The sequence below is a fragment of the Pelodiscus sinensis genome, chromosome 7 (assembly GCF_052426305.1).
Source record: "Pelodiscus sinensis isolate ZL-2025 chromosome 7, ASM5242630v1, whole genome shotgun sequence".
NCBI classification, from domain to species: domain Eukaryota; kingdom Metazoa; phylum Chordata; order Testudines; family Trionychidae; genus Pelodiscus; species Pelodiscus sinensis.
This window is the reverse complement of record NC_143058.1, coordinates 62,512,633-62,529,343: the sequence shown is the minus strand read 5'-3', so window position 1 is coordinate 62,529,343 and position 16,711 is coordinate 62,512,633. Positions and strand designations below refer to the sequence as shown.

At 44.8% G+C, this 16,711-nt stretch overlaps 1 protein-coding gene across 1 annotated transcript in view; it reads right to left on the bottom strand.

Annotated features, from left to right (window-relative positions):
• VWC2L (von Willebrand factor C domain containing 2 like) overlaps positions 1 to 16,711 on the bottom strand; it is a 106,851-nt gene that overhangs the window by 60,002 nt on the left and 30,138 nt on the right. The window contains exon 2 of the mRNA XM_006127392.5: positions 10,203 to 10,332. Coding sequence (XP_006127454.1) covers positions 10,203 to 10,332 — 130 coding nt within the window. The remainder of the gene's footprint in view (positions 1 to 10,202; positions 10,333 to 16,711) is intronic.

Sequence of the window (16,711 nt, the reverse complement as noted above, 5' to 3'; positions counted from 1 at the left end):
CCTATGCTGTAAAGTACTGATTACTTTGAATAGCCAGGCATTGGATTAATAGAAACTAAACTCGTGGCATTTCTAAGTTTAACAGATAGCTTTGTTGTAGACACATCAAATGGAAAAGCTTCTTTTGTCAATATTGTTTAACTCCTTGTATTGCTTACACTGGTTAATCCATTCAGTTCACCTAAAGAACAATCAACATTTTACATGTATATAGTGTGTCATGGCTCCTTCCCCACTCTGGCACAATAAATGCAGAAGTGGGGGCCAGCAAGTATACCCCAAAGGCTTATCTACCAGGCTTTGGTATAAAACTTCCCCCAAAATCTTAAAACCCTAGATTTTGGGAATAAAACTTCTTCTGCCACCATCCAAATATTAATAACGAGATTAGGGGAAAGATCATTTGGGAAATCTCACCTCTAAAATAAAAATCAGAGCACACAATTAACCAATGCCAGGTTAATAAAAAGAAACGAGAAAACTTCTATTATTACAACAATATTCCTGTTGCAAGCATAATGATTAGATGGAAAGGTAACAAAATATTCTCATGGAGGAATTACACCATGGGCTAGAACTTAGTTAAAAAGAAAAGCCAAACATCTTTTAAGTAGTGCCAGACATCAGATTCCATACCCAACCCTTAAAACAATAAAGCCTAATGAATTTATCTAAACTTTACCCTACTTACAGAAAGTGAAGAATTGTTTCTTGGAGAGAGAGAGACATGTTTGTCCCTCTCTGTAGCTGCAGAGGAACTCACAGAGACAAAGGAGGGAAAACCAAAATTCCTTTGTCCCCGTTGAAAGTCCTACCTACATTTCTATTGGCCACTCCACCTAGCTAGGTATAGTTAACTCCTTAGCCCCCGGGTGCTAGCCCTCTCTCATAATCATGACATAGTGCAAGACTTTGCAAGCCAAATAAGATACACTCCCTTCCAACAGCATAGTTGGACACTGATTTTTTAAGAGACATGGAGAGGAGATTACCATCTATTGATTGAAACACCAACACTGTTTCCTATAACATCTAGATTTTCGAGTTCTCCTATCCTCATAACAACCACTCTTAACCCTGCTTAGTTTATGAAAGTCAATGAGATTCAATAGCTGTAGGAGTTCAGTAATGTGATCAATTAGCTAATCTACCATTCGCTTCTGGAGGACTCAATTCACATGGAGAGTAGGAATCAAAAGGACTGTGGAAAGCTCAGTCTTGTCCACAGTGGAGATTTGTCCACATCGCAAGACAGCCCCCTAGGACTTCATCCAGGGAAGCAACTCGTCTGGTCAGGAAAGATCCCAGCATTAGGAATGAAATACATTGGCAACAGGGGCTAATCTCACCTTCATTAGTAGAAAAGGGGCTCTCACAGGCATAGGAGGATGTGCCAGGGAGTTTCGTGGTAGGTAAGTGCTTCAAAGCACAGGTCGAACCTCTCTAGTCTGGCACTCTCAGGATCTGACCAGTTCCAAACCAAAGAATTTTCCAAACCATGGGAGGTCAATATTGTCTAGCAGCATTGTGAACACTGCCACTCCTTATTAGGCTATCAGAGGACAGTTAGGGGTAAATTAGAGCTAAATAACCTCACAGAACGCTGAGCAAGGACTGGTGGCTGTGAACAAACTTTATGGGACTGCGGGAAACTTGGTCACACCCATTAAAAGTGGACATCCAGCGAACTAAAATCATGCCAGACGACGGATGCTTCTGGACCAGAGAGTGCCGGATTAGAGAGGTTCGACCTGTTGTGTATCTTTTGTCTTTTACTTGGGGCCCTTGCAAACCATGTCACACTGACTCCTGGTGAGGAGAAATATTGGTATGGCCGTATGGTCCTAGCTGCACCCTGTGTGGTTATCTACTCACATGTAGAAGTGCTAACACTCATACAAACCTAACAGGGATCTTTTCAAAGGTACAAAGGGCAGCTAGGCCACAACAGAAATTGGGTTTTTCTCTTCACTTGGGTCTCTAAAAAATTCCCCCTTCTGAAAAAAGCAATGTAAATACACATGTTGACTAGAAAAAGACTGTCAGGGAAGAACAAAAATCCCTCCCTAGTTCTTTTAATGTAGCTGTAGGTAGAATTCACTTAGGGCCAGAACCAAAGCTCACTGCTGTCAAAGGAAAGATTCCTATTAATTTGGACCTAGTCCTTGGAGACGTTTGGTGCAAAATACACTCTGTCATAGAAGATACGGATTGGTGCACAGACTGCTTATTTTAAATTAACTCAAACACCAAAATAATGAGCAGTGAGTTTATATTCTAAGAAACTTAAGAAAGAAGCTTAGGCAAAATGTGGATTTCTATGCAGAGAAATAAATTGTTATTTACATTAATTTGTGTCAGTGCCCTCAAAGAGGAGGATATTTTTAGGGAACTATTAATATTTATGGCTTATTAAAGTATATGTACATAATAACTGTGCCGGATCCTGGTCTCTTTACCCAGGTAAAACTCGAGCTGAAGTCAATGGGACTCTTTCCCAAATAGAGACAAAAGGATCAGACTTTGTATTTTAAAATCTATCAACTGTGAGAATTTAAAACTTTAATTACAGGCTCCGTGACAGATTATCTATGAATGATCTTTCTCCTAGACAGTGTTTCATCGCAAATCTCACCCCTAGTCTATGCAGCAGGTGAATAACTAGAGTTGTCAGGAAGTATTTCATTGTAGATGTGTTAGGTTTCATCTGTTGTGTTGGGTGCAACTAATTACCTTCTTGAGAGTTAGTGGTAACAAAAATTAAATTAAAATCAAAACCAGAGCCCAAATTAGAAACATATAAGGCTTATTTGCTCATCCCTCCAGAAAATGAAATGCCAGGCCACAGTCTAATATTTTAGCAACCACATTAATGTGCATGTAAGTGGGCGAGGAAGATTTTGCTCTGAAAAGAATTTCACACTTTGGTGGAGAAAAATGTTAACTAGTCTAGGGCGGCTTTTATTGGATTTTTCAATTAATTCTTGTGACACAGGCACGCCACAAAAGCCCCAGTGATGAGTTCTTGCTCACATCAAAATTATTTTGGGAAAGAAGTTTTAAAATAGTGCCTATAATTCATGAGAGTAAAGGCCTCTGGGAATTTACAGCATAATCTTATTTTGCCCTGTCCTTGTTTTCACTCACTACTACACTTCCCAAACCAGTTTCTTTTAATTTTAAAATGTATCTTTTTTTTCAGCAGATCAGGAAGTGGGAGGCGACCTGACATGAAACTATACCAAGCAGAACTGATGAACAGCAGTGGGCAAAGATCACAATGTCGCTAACTCAAAAGAGCATAGGGAAAAAAAGTCTATTTTGTATTCCCAGAGGACAATGGTCTATAGCAGAGCTGCTCTCCTTGTTTAACGTTAAAATGTAGGAGCCAAATCCTCAAGTCCTAACACAGGACTTGGATTTAAGCAAACAGTCCTGTGCATGGTGGGGAAGTTTCTCTGATCTTGTCCATTCCCCCGCCCCCATGATCCAAAGGCGATAACTTTTAAGGGCCAAAGACAAAAGTGAGGAGAACCCATTTCACTTGGCAACTTCTTGAACCTGATTAAAAGAAGTGGAAGACCATAGTGATCTGGCAGTTGCACTGGCTTCTGGTTTGTTTCCGGGCACAATTTAAGGTCTTGGTTATGACCTATAAATCCCTAAACAGGTTGGGTTCCGGGGTATCTAAAGGACTGTCTTCTCCTGTATTAACCTGCTCGGGATTGAGATCAGCTGGGGAGGTCTGCTCAGTGTTCCCCCACTTATGGAGAGAAGATTAACATCTATGCGGACCAGGGCTGTCTCAGCTTTTACTCCCAGGCTGTGGAATTCTCTTCCTTGGGATATTCACTTGGCGCCAATGTTAGCGTTGTTTCAGGCTAAAGCCACCTTTTTGACTCGTGTTTTTATTGGTGTTTGAGTCTGTGTGTATGGGTGTGTTCCTCCTCTCGAGATGTTTTTAGCAGGTTTTATGCCCTTCTGGGATGTTGTGTTTTACATTTATATATATATTTGTATTGTGTTTTTGAAAATGTTGTAAGCCGCCTCGAATATTTTAAATAGTGAGGCGGGATAAAAATATTTAAAATAATAAATAATAATAAACTGGCCGTGCCAGAGTGCATTCAAAAGGATTAAAGGCACCATAAAGAGCAGCTTCCTGGTTACCCTTAGGAAAGAGCTTTAAAGTACGACCAACCCCCTGCTAATGCCATCTGGCTTTGAGCCTGGGGCCCTCACTCATAAATTTGAGTGCCGCTTGCCAATGTCAAGCAAGGCCTTTGGGGAGAGGAAAGAGGGAATTGTGAAGCAATCAAAAAACAAACAGAGGGAGAGCAGGTTTGGGGGCAACGGGAAAGACCCTCAGCTAGAGGAGCTGCAATTCTGACCCATAAGTAGCAACAAGTGGAGGTGATAAAGATGGAGTGGAATCTCATGCTGGCTGCTGGAGACAAAAGGTCCCACAGCTTGTGACAAAACAGGCCAGGGAGATGAGCAATAACCACGCGTTCACACGTGCAGCAAGACTGAGATGAAAACGCTCTGTGGGGCCATTCCAGTGGGAATTTGCTTACAGACGCTGCTGCTCTTGCTTCGGTGTAAAGTGAATTCAGAGTCTTCTCGGCGAGGTCAAGTAAAGCCTATGGGGCAAGAGGGACATGGCTGACCATGGCAGTTGGCAGCTTGACTTTAATAACAGCGGGCAGGTTTAAGATCATGGCGAGATGAAAGTTAACCACAGCGGACAGACTGTTGTCTGGAAAAGTCATCATGATGATGAAGAACAACTCGGGGCAATAATTTGATATTCTGTCATTCCGGGAGCACATGAAATCCAGTAACCTTTCGTCGCAAGTCAAAAACGGTATACAGTCCCTGGAGCCATCGCTCTTAAACTTTACAGTGACAATTTGGATGATGGGCCATGGAGAAAAAGGAATGTTTTCTCCCAGTTTTTAGCCTTGCGATGAACCCTGCCTACTCTACGTGCAAATCGATTACGCTGCCTGCTACAAGCAAGCTTTGCTGTCCCTCCAAGGAATTTTTCAAAACACAGGATAAAGGTTCTATTTCTTTTGACAATTAGAAGTAAATCTCCCAAAGTGCTTGTTTAGGATACAGGGGAAAGGAATGGATATTGGCTGCTTATGAATCATCAGGTCAGGTGTGATAGAGTCAACACATTTCTGCATTAACCTTACTTCTGCACAGTGCGTCTGCCCTTGGCAACACATAATTAAGACAGGCATGAAAATCATTCTCAATGTATCAAAAGGAAATTATTCTCTGGTTAATGACGACAACGGTTACGCAAACAGGCAAGCTACACTGCTTGCAGAAAGGAAGCACAGAAAAAGACATAGGGCTCGATTTTGACCCAAATGAATGGCCTTTCCTGGCAAATCCATAAGGAATAACTTTGCAAAAGAGAATGTGCATGCCGCAGCTAATCTCATCCCCAAATCGCCTTCCTTTGCCTTTGCAGGACAAGATGCAGGGAAACAGGAAGACTTCGCTGAAGCTTTTGATCGCAACAAATCTTTCCACTGAAATATCTTTTTCTTGACTAGGAAACAAAAGTTGTAGGGCAGGGGGGAAAAATTGTCTATTAAGTGAGGCTGTCCAACAGAATTACCCATCAGCGCATGTGGGAAGCGAATCTTTAATTGGGTGGGTGCAGTGGAAAGCGCAGAAATAAACGCTTTGTTTGAACATGGCTAGTGGGTTTCTTCCTGAAAGTGGTGCAAACCCTCATTTTAGCATATGTCAAAGGGATTCGTGGGGAGGGAGTGGGGTGATATGCTAGATACCTTTCCACTTGTTTAGGATTTCATAGAGTCATAGATTTCAAGAACAGAAGGGACCTGAGGGTACATCTGCACAATGCGATAAGGTCGAATGAAGCTACATAACTTCAGCAATGTTCATTGCGTCGCTGAACTCGAAGTAGCTTAACTCAACTTTTGGCGCTGTCCACACTGCAGGAAGTTGAAGAACACTCTCCCTTTGACTTCTCTTACTCCTCATGGAAGCAGGACTAACGGCATCAACCGGAGCGTCCCTCTCAGTTCGAATTAGCGTGTCTTCACTTGACCTGCTCATTCAAACCCTGGAAGACTGACAGAGGCAGCTTCGATCTTCTCTGTAGAGTAGACATACCCATAGTGATCATCTAACGTAGGCTGTAGAACTTCCCCACAATAATTCCTAGAGCAGATCTTCTCAAAAGACATCCAGTCTTGCTTTGAACGTAGCCAGCGATGGAGACTCCACCTTGACCCTTTGGTAAACTGTTCCCATGGTTAATTACTCACATGGGTAAAACATACACCTTATTTCCAGCCTGAATTTATCTTGTTCCAGCTCCCAGCCTGGATCATGGTAGACTTTTCTCTGCCAGACAGAAGAACGCACTCTTCAATGTTCGTCCCCCTGGAAAGTCACCCCTGAGCCATTTGGTGAAGTTAAATAGATTGAGCTCCTTGAGTCAGTCACTATAAGGCATGATTGCTAACCCTTTGATCATTCTCAAGGCTCATCTCCAAAGCCTCCCCCGTTTATCAACATGCTTCTTGAATTATGGGCCTCAGAACCGGACACAGGATTGCAGCAGAGGGTGGCCAATGTGGAGGTAAAATAAGTTCTGTTCCTTGAACCTCCCCCCCCCCATTTATGCAGTCAAGAATCACATTGGTCCTTTCGGCCACAGCATTGCAGGGTCAGCTGATTATCCACCCCAACCTCAAAACTTTCCAGAGTCACTGGTTCCCAGGATACAGACGCTCAGGAAGGGAGGTTAACTATTGAGATGCCCAGTAGAAAAACGCATGCCAAAGAGGAATGACTGAGTCTGCTCATCATGTTTCCTATCATAATATGGACAGCTAGAGAACGGGGGAGCCTTGATTCCCCGTACTCCTTCCCCACAATCTTCCCTTGCCTCGAAATCCAACATCCTCAACAGACTTGGGCTCTTGGTCTTAAAAGGCTTGGGGTGAATAAAATAATTCCTAGCTCTGATAAATCCTTTTTCAGCAGTAGATCTCAGCATGTTTTACAAAGGAGGTCAAAATCATTATTCCCATTCCACACAGGGGGAAGCTGCTGCAGAGGGAGATGAAGTGACTTGACCCAGGTCACCCAAGAGACCTGTGGCAGAAATGCCACTCAGTGTGCAGCGGCAATCAAAAAACCAAACAGAATGTTAGGAATCATTAAAAAAGGGATAGAGAATAAAACAGAGAACCTCTTATAGCCTCTATATAAAACCATGTTTTACACCCACATCTTGAGTACAGATGTGGCTGCCTCATCCCCAAAAAAGATATATTAGCATTGGAAAAGGTTCAGAAAAGAGCAACAAAATTGATTATGGGTTTGGAATGGGTCCCATATGAAGAGTGGTTAAAAAGACTGGGACTTTTCAGCTTAGAAAAGAAGAGACTAAGGGGGGGGGGGGAGGATATGATAGAGGTCTATAAAATCATGACCGGTGTGGAAAAAAGTGAATAAGGGAAAGTTATTAACATATTCCCACAATATAAGAACTAATGGCAACCAAATGAAATTAATAGCCAACAGGTTTAACACACAGAAGGGAATTTTTCTTCATTCAGTGCACTGTGAACTTGTGGAACTCCTTGACAGAGGATTTGGTGAAGATTAGGACTTTAACTGGGTTCAAAAAAGAACTAGATAGATTCATGGAGGTTAAGTCCATCAATGGCTATTAGCCGGGATGGGTAGGAATGGTGTGCCTAGCCTGTTTGTCTGGAAATGGATGACAGGAGAGGGATCATGTGATGATTACCTGTTGTTTTCCCTCTCTCTGGGGCACCTGGCATTGGCCACTGTTGGCAGACAAGACACTGGGCTAGATGAACCTTTGCCCCTCCCCAGCTCACTATTTCTGGCTCTTTTAACTTGGTTTTGAAGATCCCTCTTCAGGGGAAGGATGATGAGCCGGCAGCCTGCATTCTGAGGGCAGAAGAGGAGCAAGACACTGAAGGTCTCACGGCTTCTAAGGCACAGAGACAAACGTGGACCTCATGGGCGGTGGAGGGAGAGGACAGAGCAGTTCTGGGGAGAGGTTGGGTGGGGAAACTGAGTGGCCTCATTCTGAGACTGATTTCTTTCATTGGGCTTGTCTGAAGATCACTTCAGTGTTCATTTTCGGGAAGCTTGAACCTGGAAGCGAACCTCACAGAGTGAACACGAAGTACAAAATCTCGTCAGAGCGTACTGGAGCACAAGGATTAACCACTGGACAGTATGTGCGAGGAGGACTCAAAAGGCCAAATAGAGCAGCGATGTACTCAGTGATGCAAACTTCATCCTGACAGCATGTGTGAATCTCCCTGGACATACGGGATCCTAAATAACACTCACAAACACACACACAGAGAACTCAGAAGAGTAAAGTTACATTTTCCATGTAGCTGTGTTTTCTACTACATCCTTCTCTTAGGCTACATCTACACTGCGGTGCTATTTCAGGATACCGGAAGGATCCCAAAATAGCTATTCCGCGTCTTTTGAGCACGCCCGTTATTTCAAAATAGATTTGGAAATAACAAGCGCACAGTGACAAGCGCACTTCTATTGATTAGAAGACTGGGGTTATGCAGAAGAGAGCAAAGGGTATTCCTAAACCTCTAATTGTACTGAGTAGAAGCTGGTGTAACGCACCTGTGAAGTGGGCTGGAAGACGGTGTAAGTTATGCCTGCTTAGACTCTGAATTTACTCCACGTATGACTAAAGAGAATGTCTCAAGGGTTGCGTGTGAGAGGAGTGGAGGATACCGAGTGCCACTGTATTTACTTAGGTAAATTTACTTAGGTGAATACTAGAAGAAACAAATGGAGAGCATAGAAAGGATCTCAACTACACTTTGCCTAGGGTGAAGGCTCCATTCCCTTCCATTACCCAGTGCACACATATCTTTACAAAGGTGGATCTGATTGGCTGACACCCCAAAAAGGCCCGGTGTAAGTTATGCCTGCTTAGACTCTGAATTTACTCCACGTATGATTAAAGAGAATGTCTCAAGGGTTGCGTGTGAGAGGAGTGGAGGATACCGAGTGCCACTGTATTTACTTAGGTAAATTTACTTAGGTGAATACTAGAAGAAACAAATGGAGAGCATAGAAAGGATCTCAACTACACTTTGCCTAGGGTGAAGGCTCCATTCCCTTCCATTACCCAGTGCACACATATATTTACAAAGGTGGATCTGATTGGCTGACACCCCAAAAAGGCCCAAGGCATTCTTCACTGAACCAAGTTATGATAGTCATGTTCCCACAGGGGTGAAAGATGCTTTGTATTCTGACACAGGCTCCCCACTTTGTGTTTGGTTTCTGCATAGTGGCATTACGGAACAATGGAAAATAAATGCTCACTCTACAAACACTGCCCGAGGAAAATAGTTGCTTAAATCAGTGTGGGCCCCACCCTGCTTTCACCAAAACCAACGGGAGTTTTGCTACTGACTCCAATGAGAGCAAGAGCAGCCGATTGACCATGGGTGGCAGATGAAGCCCTGCCCCTTCTGCCCAAAGCCACACCCCTTCCCTAAGGCCATGCTTCTTCACAACTTCTCCGCCCCTCGCAATCAAGCCCTGCCCAACCCCAGCTGAGGGCCAGAGCTGTCACCAGGAAGCCGGGTTGCTGCAAGGCCCTAGCCTCTCCCATGTGGCTGGGCAGCGTAAGCAATTTTGGGAAGGCAATGCCTTCCCTTGCCTTCATTACCCTCTGCCCATGCTATTGAGCTTACATAAATGTTGACTCGCCCTGTATCTCAGTCTAGACCCAAATGGTGCCCCTCCCTTACTCATGCAAATAGTCCACCTGCCTTCCAGTGAGACTAAGTGTGGGAGCAAGGTGAGCAGGAAGGAGCCCTTGGAGAGGTGACATTCATGTTTTGAGTGAATGTCGCTTTACGGCACGTCCTACAACACATCCTACAACTTTTGCTGGGGAGGGGGCCCCATTGACTTCAGTGGGGTGACTTATGTGAGCAACAGTGCCCTTGACTTGCATTGATGGACTTGAGCACTAAAGCACACACAAAGAGAGAGGAACACACATTGACCTGTGCCAATCAAGGTCGTTCCTTGGGCGATGGGCAGGTAATAAAAACACCTTGACATTATTTCAATGGCATCTCTCCTTTAAAGCTAATACAGCGCGTTCTTACCATTTTTGCAGACAGGACAACACTGTTCTGGCTCATAGACTGGGTTGACACATTCGGGAACGGCGCAGTCTGCTACAACACAGTGCACTTCATTGCTCGGCTCACAGCGACACCATTCGCATGGCGAGGGCTAGGAACAAATCTCAAATTAGCCCCTTTCCTCCGGCAGCGGAAACGTTTATAACATTTATAGATTGCCATAAGACATAACAGTGGCGTTTCATACGACTTCACTGCTTTTGGTCATCACGTGCAACACGGATCAGCCTGTCGGACAACAACGCAAAGGCTGAAATAGATTTCAAAGTACTATAGAGAACGCTCAGAATTCTATTTTTTTTTAAGGACCATGTTTTTTAAGGACCATGCAAAAATGGGCCTTTGTCTGTTGTCACACTTACCTCTGTGTTATTACAGGACCCAGAACAGGCCGGGGGGGTTAAAAGAAGTCAGCAGTTTGGCTTGAGTTTGAAGGCACGTAAGTGCATGACACACAGATCATGCTTTGTTTACTGGTGGTTGTCTTGTGAGCAAGTCTGGTGTAAAGATTTATAAGGACTGGGGATGTAAAATCCCATTGCATTAGGTACTAGTTAAACATTATGTTAAAATAATTAACCGATTAAACGGTGGTGAGCAGGGAGGCCATTGCCAGACACCAGACCGGCTGGAGCAGCTGCCATCTGTGGTGGGACTGACCCAGGCGCATCGCGGATGGGGGCTGCTCTCATTGCACCTGGGTCAGACCCACCACGGATGGGGGTGATCCAGCTGTGCTGGATTGCCCTTGTCTGCAGCGCCCTGGGTCGGGCCTGCTGTGGATGGGGGCTCCTCCCAGCTCATCCAGGCCGGACCCATCATGGATGAGGACTGCGCCAGCCAAGCTGGAGTGCCCCCGCCTGTGGTGGGCACCACAGGGCTGGAGCAGCACCATGCCTGCCCCCTGCTCCAGCCCCCGCCGGTTAACCGTAACCAGTAAGCACCACCCAGTAAGGATAATGCTTACCAGATACTGGTTAACCAGTTAACCATTCACATCCCTAATAAGAGCAGGGTGCTAGTAAACCTCAGCCCCATGGCGTCTCTCAGGAAGGTCCAGAGGGACTCCATGATGTTCAAATGTACATTCATGTCATGTGCAAACTCACAGTTGCAAACCAACCTTAGCCCTGCATATATTGTAGCCAGATCAGCCAGCTGGAAGCTGGAACCGGAATAGTGTTGCAGCCTCATATTAGCAGGGCTTTTCAGAATCAAGAAGGGCTTCCATTGCTTTTCTTGTGGGGCAGGGAGTCTATTTTTATGTTGTGTTTGCACATTGCCTAGCACAAGATTGGCTCCCAAAGCACTACCCCCATATAAATAATAATTTAATTTTCTTACTTGTCTTCTCTTGTAATGGGAAGCCAAAGAAACCTTTTCAAAAAATACAAAAGCCACTGTTTCAGGGCCTTAAATGTGGAAGAGTGTATGTGAGTGTGAAACGAACATACACACATATGTCTACACAAAAGGGGAATGTCAACTGAAGATACACAACTCCAGTGACATTAATTATGTAGCTGGAGTTGATGTATCTTAAATCACCATCCATATAGCGGGAGGTCGAGGGAAGCAAACACTCCCAGCGGCTTCCCTTACTCCTTGTGAGGAGCAAGAGTACCAGCACTGACAGGGGCACCCTCTGAGTTTGATTTAGTGGGTCTTCACTAGACCCACTAAATCAAACTCCGGAAGATTGACCGGAGCAGTGTCAATCTCCCACGTAGTGTAGACATGGCCTCAGAGAAAAGGAAAGCAACTAAGGGCTTGACTATATGGAGATTTAGTGTAGGGCTGGCCAGAGTGTAAAATCGATGCAATCTAGCCTGCTGCATGCCAAGTGTCTATGCTGCACCCTCAGAAACACACAGTTCACTTTGATCTACTCCTGTTTGCAATAGATCAGAGCACATTAGGGAACTTTCAGTTGTGGTAGAAGTCTGTTGTCCCATGTGCCATTGTTACATCCTAGCATGTCAGGTGCTACACTCCATCCAGCTATGCCCTGGGATAGATAGGAGAGAAGGAGTAGGGCCAAGGGATAGAAAGAGAAATAAAAATGGCATGTAAGTGCATGTGACAACACTATCACTAGAAAATCCTTTTAATCGAGCACCTGTCAGACACTCAAATCAGGCCTCTTCCAAAACAGCTGATCTCACTAGCACCTAAACTAACAGGGGTGGGTCCTGGAGCAAACATCTTCCTTTACATGAGGGGAAAGGTGCAAGAACACCATTGACTTCACTGGAATTCCTCCACGTGAAACGAGAGCAGCAAGCCAATGAAATGTTCAGGGCATGGTGATATCACTCACTCCTTTGCACAAGACAAACGAGCCTGAACCGTGGTCATGGCAGGTCAAAAGCTTTTCTGTTCACCTCGAAGGGACTCCAGATGGCTTGGATCAAATCATGTTTGTCTAGGAACTTCAGTTCCACCCTAAAATGGACTAATTAAAGCTTCCCTTGCTTTGTCAGAATGTCTGCTGCCTGTAATCCTCGTCAACTCGTATTACTAGCGGCTCTGGCAAATTAGATAAATTCAGCACATCCTGAGCTAAGGAAGCGGTGTGTGGAGGTGGAAACCCTCCATCTAATTATCTTTCCTCATTCAACTCTGCTTTGATTTCTGTGTGCAGTACCGGGAAGCTAAATTCCTTTTACCGGCTTTTCTTATTCAAGGCAATTTATTAACGATAAGACAACACAGAAGAAAAACCAAGCTGCTTGCCCAGGGATCAATACGAAAATTACTGCTTTGTTTTCCCTCAATCTAATCAATAGCTGTATGGAATAGTCCAGCTAGCTCTTTTGCTATATGGAGACCTTCATTAACACATCATTGAAAATTTTTCTGTACCCCAACGTTACATGAGTTTTTGTGATGCTGATACCTCTCTCATCCAGAACTCTCTGGTCCAGAAACATCCATGGTCCGGCATAACTTTAGGATGCCCACTTTTTGTGGGTGTGGCCAAGTTTCCTATGGTCCCATAAAGTTTATTCACAGCTACTAGTCTTGGCTCTTAGTGATTGGTGGAGTTGTTTAGCTCTATTTTACCCCCAAATGTCCTCTAACAGCCCAGTGAGTAGTAGAAAGTGTTGGTAATGCTGCTAGACAATATTGACCTCCCATGATCAGGAACATTTTCTGGTTCGGAACCAGTCAAGTCCCGAGGGTGCCAGACTAGAGAGGTTCAACCTGTGCTAGTACTGATAGCTATCAGCCAGGATAGGTAGGAATGGTGTCCGTAGCCTCTGTTTCTCTGGAAGTGGGTGACAGAGGAGCAATCATGTGAGGATTACCTGTTGTGATCCCTCCCTCTGGGGCATCTGGTATTGGCCACTGTCAGCAGACAGGATCCTGGGCTAGATGGGCCTTTGGTCTGACCCAGTCTGGCCATTCTTATGTACTGCTACCTATTCTACTGCATATGTCTCAGACTGAAGTACATTAGCAGAGGTAGTACATGTCTCTAAATAACTCAACACTGAGAAAAGGAGACATCATACATGTGTCTGCTGCTTCTGCGTTGTTAGTGTTACCTGAAAATGACACTACAATAAAATAGGATGTTATCTGATACTGGAAGCAGATGGTGGGATGGGAGAACATCAGACAGTTAGAAGATGGAAAGAACACATCAATGTTTCAGAGAATGAACATTCTACAAAAGGAAAGAGAATCTCTGATCTGCGCCACCCCCTCTTGGAATCTCTCCATCAGCTGCCTATTCCCCTCCAGAACCCTCCTTAACCTCACCCCTTTATCCAGGCTCATCTCGTATTACATTTCCCACCCATCCCCTCCCCACCACCACTGAGGCTAAGCTTGCTGATCCTTTTCTTGGTCCTGCTGTGAGGGCAGAGGACTGGACTCAATGACCTCTTGGGGTCCCTTCCAGTTCTAGTGGTCTACGATTCCCCGATTCTACAAAAGAAAGTCTTAGTGCTTTCTTCCACATCTTCCCTTTCACATGGAACTCCCTTCTGGAGCTGGTCTGCAAAGCCACTTCCATTGTGCATGGGACCTGACACAAGCACTGTGAACTCAATAGGGTTCCTTTTAATTGTATCAATGGGCTTTGGATCAGAGCCTTAAATTCCTCCTGAAGTTACACTTCGTCTGGGAGGCCGACAGGAAACCAGCTGACTGAGTGATCTCCTGTCTATTTATCTCATGACTGAACTGCTCTTTTATAGAGAAAGATGAGTCAACTGTAGGGAGGAAGGCAGTGAAACTGAAGCTGGGAATTAGTGCAGGAACTAGAATTCATATGGGGCACATCACTCCAGGTCTTTTTCTGACTTCTCTATCTAGCCCATCTGTTCTTATTTTCCTTCAGGCATCCGCTACTCTTCTATTGACCCTATTGAAGTTCTCTTCCAGATGCTGATGCTTTGTTTGCTTTTCATTCCTATGCAAATATCGCCCATGGTGCCCAAGAGCTCTTTATAGCAAGCCATACATAGCGTGGCCAGTTTTCAGCAGCAGTCACGGTTGGGATTTAAAGGCATGTAAGCATCTTGAAAACGTGTGTATTTAGCAGCATGTTGTATGGATGTGAGACATGGGTGATAACGAAGAGAAGGATAATGGCATTTGAGTGGAATTGTTATAGAAAGTTCCTGAGAATAGGATGGAGGCAGAAGGTCACCAACAAGGAATTATATAGGAAGATACAGCCGAAAGCGAACCTACTGCAGAAGGTTATACAATGGAAATTATAGTTATTCAGGCATATCTGCAGAATGAACGACAAGCGAAAAGTTAAGACCTTGGTATTCGGCATAATGGATGGTCCAAATAGGAGAGGCAGACTCTACAGAGAATGGGTAGAAGATATAATAGATTGATGCAGAGCTAGTCTACAGTAACTAAGGCACTCCGCATTGGACAGGGAAAGATGGAAGGAAATAGTGAGGGAGGCCTCAGATACCAACGGGCGTTGAGCCCATGGTTGTTTGATGATGATGATGATGATGATGACAACTCACACAGCATGGCACCGTGGCAGACAGTTTGTAAATTTGCACCCGGTGGCGTTTAAAATGATTAAACAATTATGTTCTCCCGTCTGTACTGAAAACTGTTCCCAGGAGTATTTATTAACCCTGACCTACAAAAAGAGTATTCCATTAGGGCACTTCCTTTTAGATAGGGCAAATCCCCCAACTAGCATCGTTAAGTACTGATACCTTACAAGAAAACTCTGAGGAGATCACTGAATTCAGGTCAATCAAGGGTTGTATATGGAACAAGATTTTGGACAGTGGTTGACGCTATCCTTCTGAGAAAGAGCGATGTTTTATAAGGCACTTCTGTGGAAGAGTTTTGTAACAAGACTTCTCAAGAACCAGTGTGTGTGTGTGTGTGTAATCATCTCATTAACAATTCAGCTGAAAGAAGGAACATGGTTCATGTCCATAGGTATATAATAAATACATACTTATCGCAATATCACTCTGCAATGGTTTTCAAGAAAAATTCTGAAGATTATGATGGATCAGGGTCACAACCCCTTTTGCAGGATCTTCAGTTAATATCTAGGGATACTAATGCAGTACCACCACAGTGGACAACGTTGTCAGTACAGATTTCCATGTTGTCGTTTGCATCCATGCACAGGAAACCTGTGGAATAATGTGCCATGCTTGTTTTCTAGGGCACAGATTCCAACTCTAGCCAGGGTGGCAGGGTGCAAATGTAGCCATCATTATGGGTGGCAGGTAATGTAGGAAAGGGAAGGCCTTGCCTTCCCAAAATCACCTACACTGCCCAGCTGCTTGGGAATGGTTGGGGATGAGTTGTTCGGCTCCCCAGTTGCCAGGGATGGATGAAGCCATACCACCTCACAGCCCGGCTCCTCAGTGGACAGAGAAGGCTCATGCTGCACCGTACGGCAGTCCCAGGCTTCTTGGCAGCTGGGGAAGGCTGGGGCTGAACCAGTAACTGGGGAAGGCTGGGACATGCTGCAAGGATCATCCGGCCCTCAGCGCTTGGCTAGGTGGTGGGGGGAAAGATTGTGAAGGGGCCTGGTGTAGGGCCAAGAGTGTGTATTGGGGTGGAAAGGGTGAGGTTTTGACTGCCTTCCCCAGCTGGACCTTGACCCGCAGCCCATGGCCATCATCTGACTGTTGTTCAGTGACCCAAGTTGGTGGATCCAAATTCAGTGCCTTTCTCACTGACAGGGTTTTAGCTCCCCCAACTGGCAGACTCAGCAAAGATGCCTGTAATGGGGTCACACTCCCCTCTCATGAGCAAGGCTCCCTCTCATTTTTTGCATCCAGGCCCAGAATAAATTTTGTTATGTGCACCAAGGCATGTGGAGATGTGCACCACCAATAGCAAAGCATGCTGCCAGCTGTGGGTGCTCCGTTAAGGGTGGCACTTGACTCTCTCCTGGGCTTAGCTTACAGGGAACACTGCTCATGTGTGCCCCTGGCTGAGCGCATGTGCCTGAA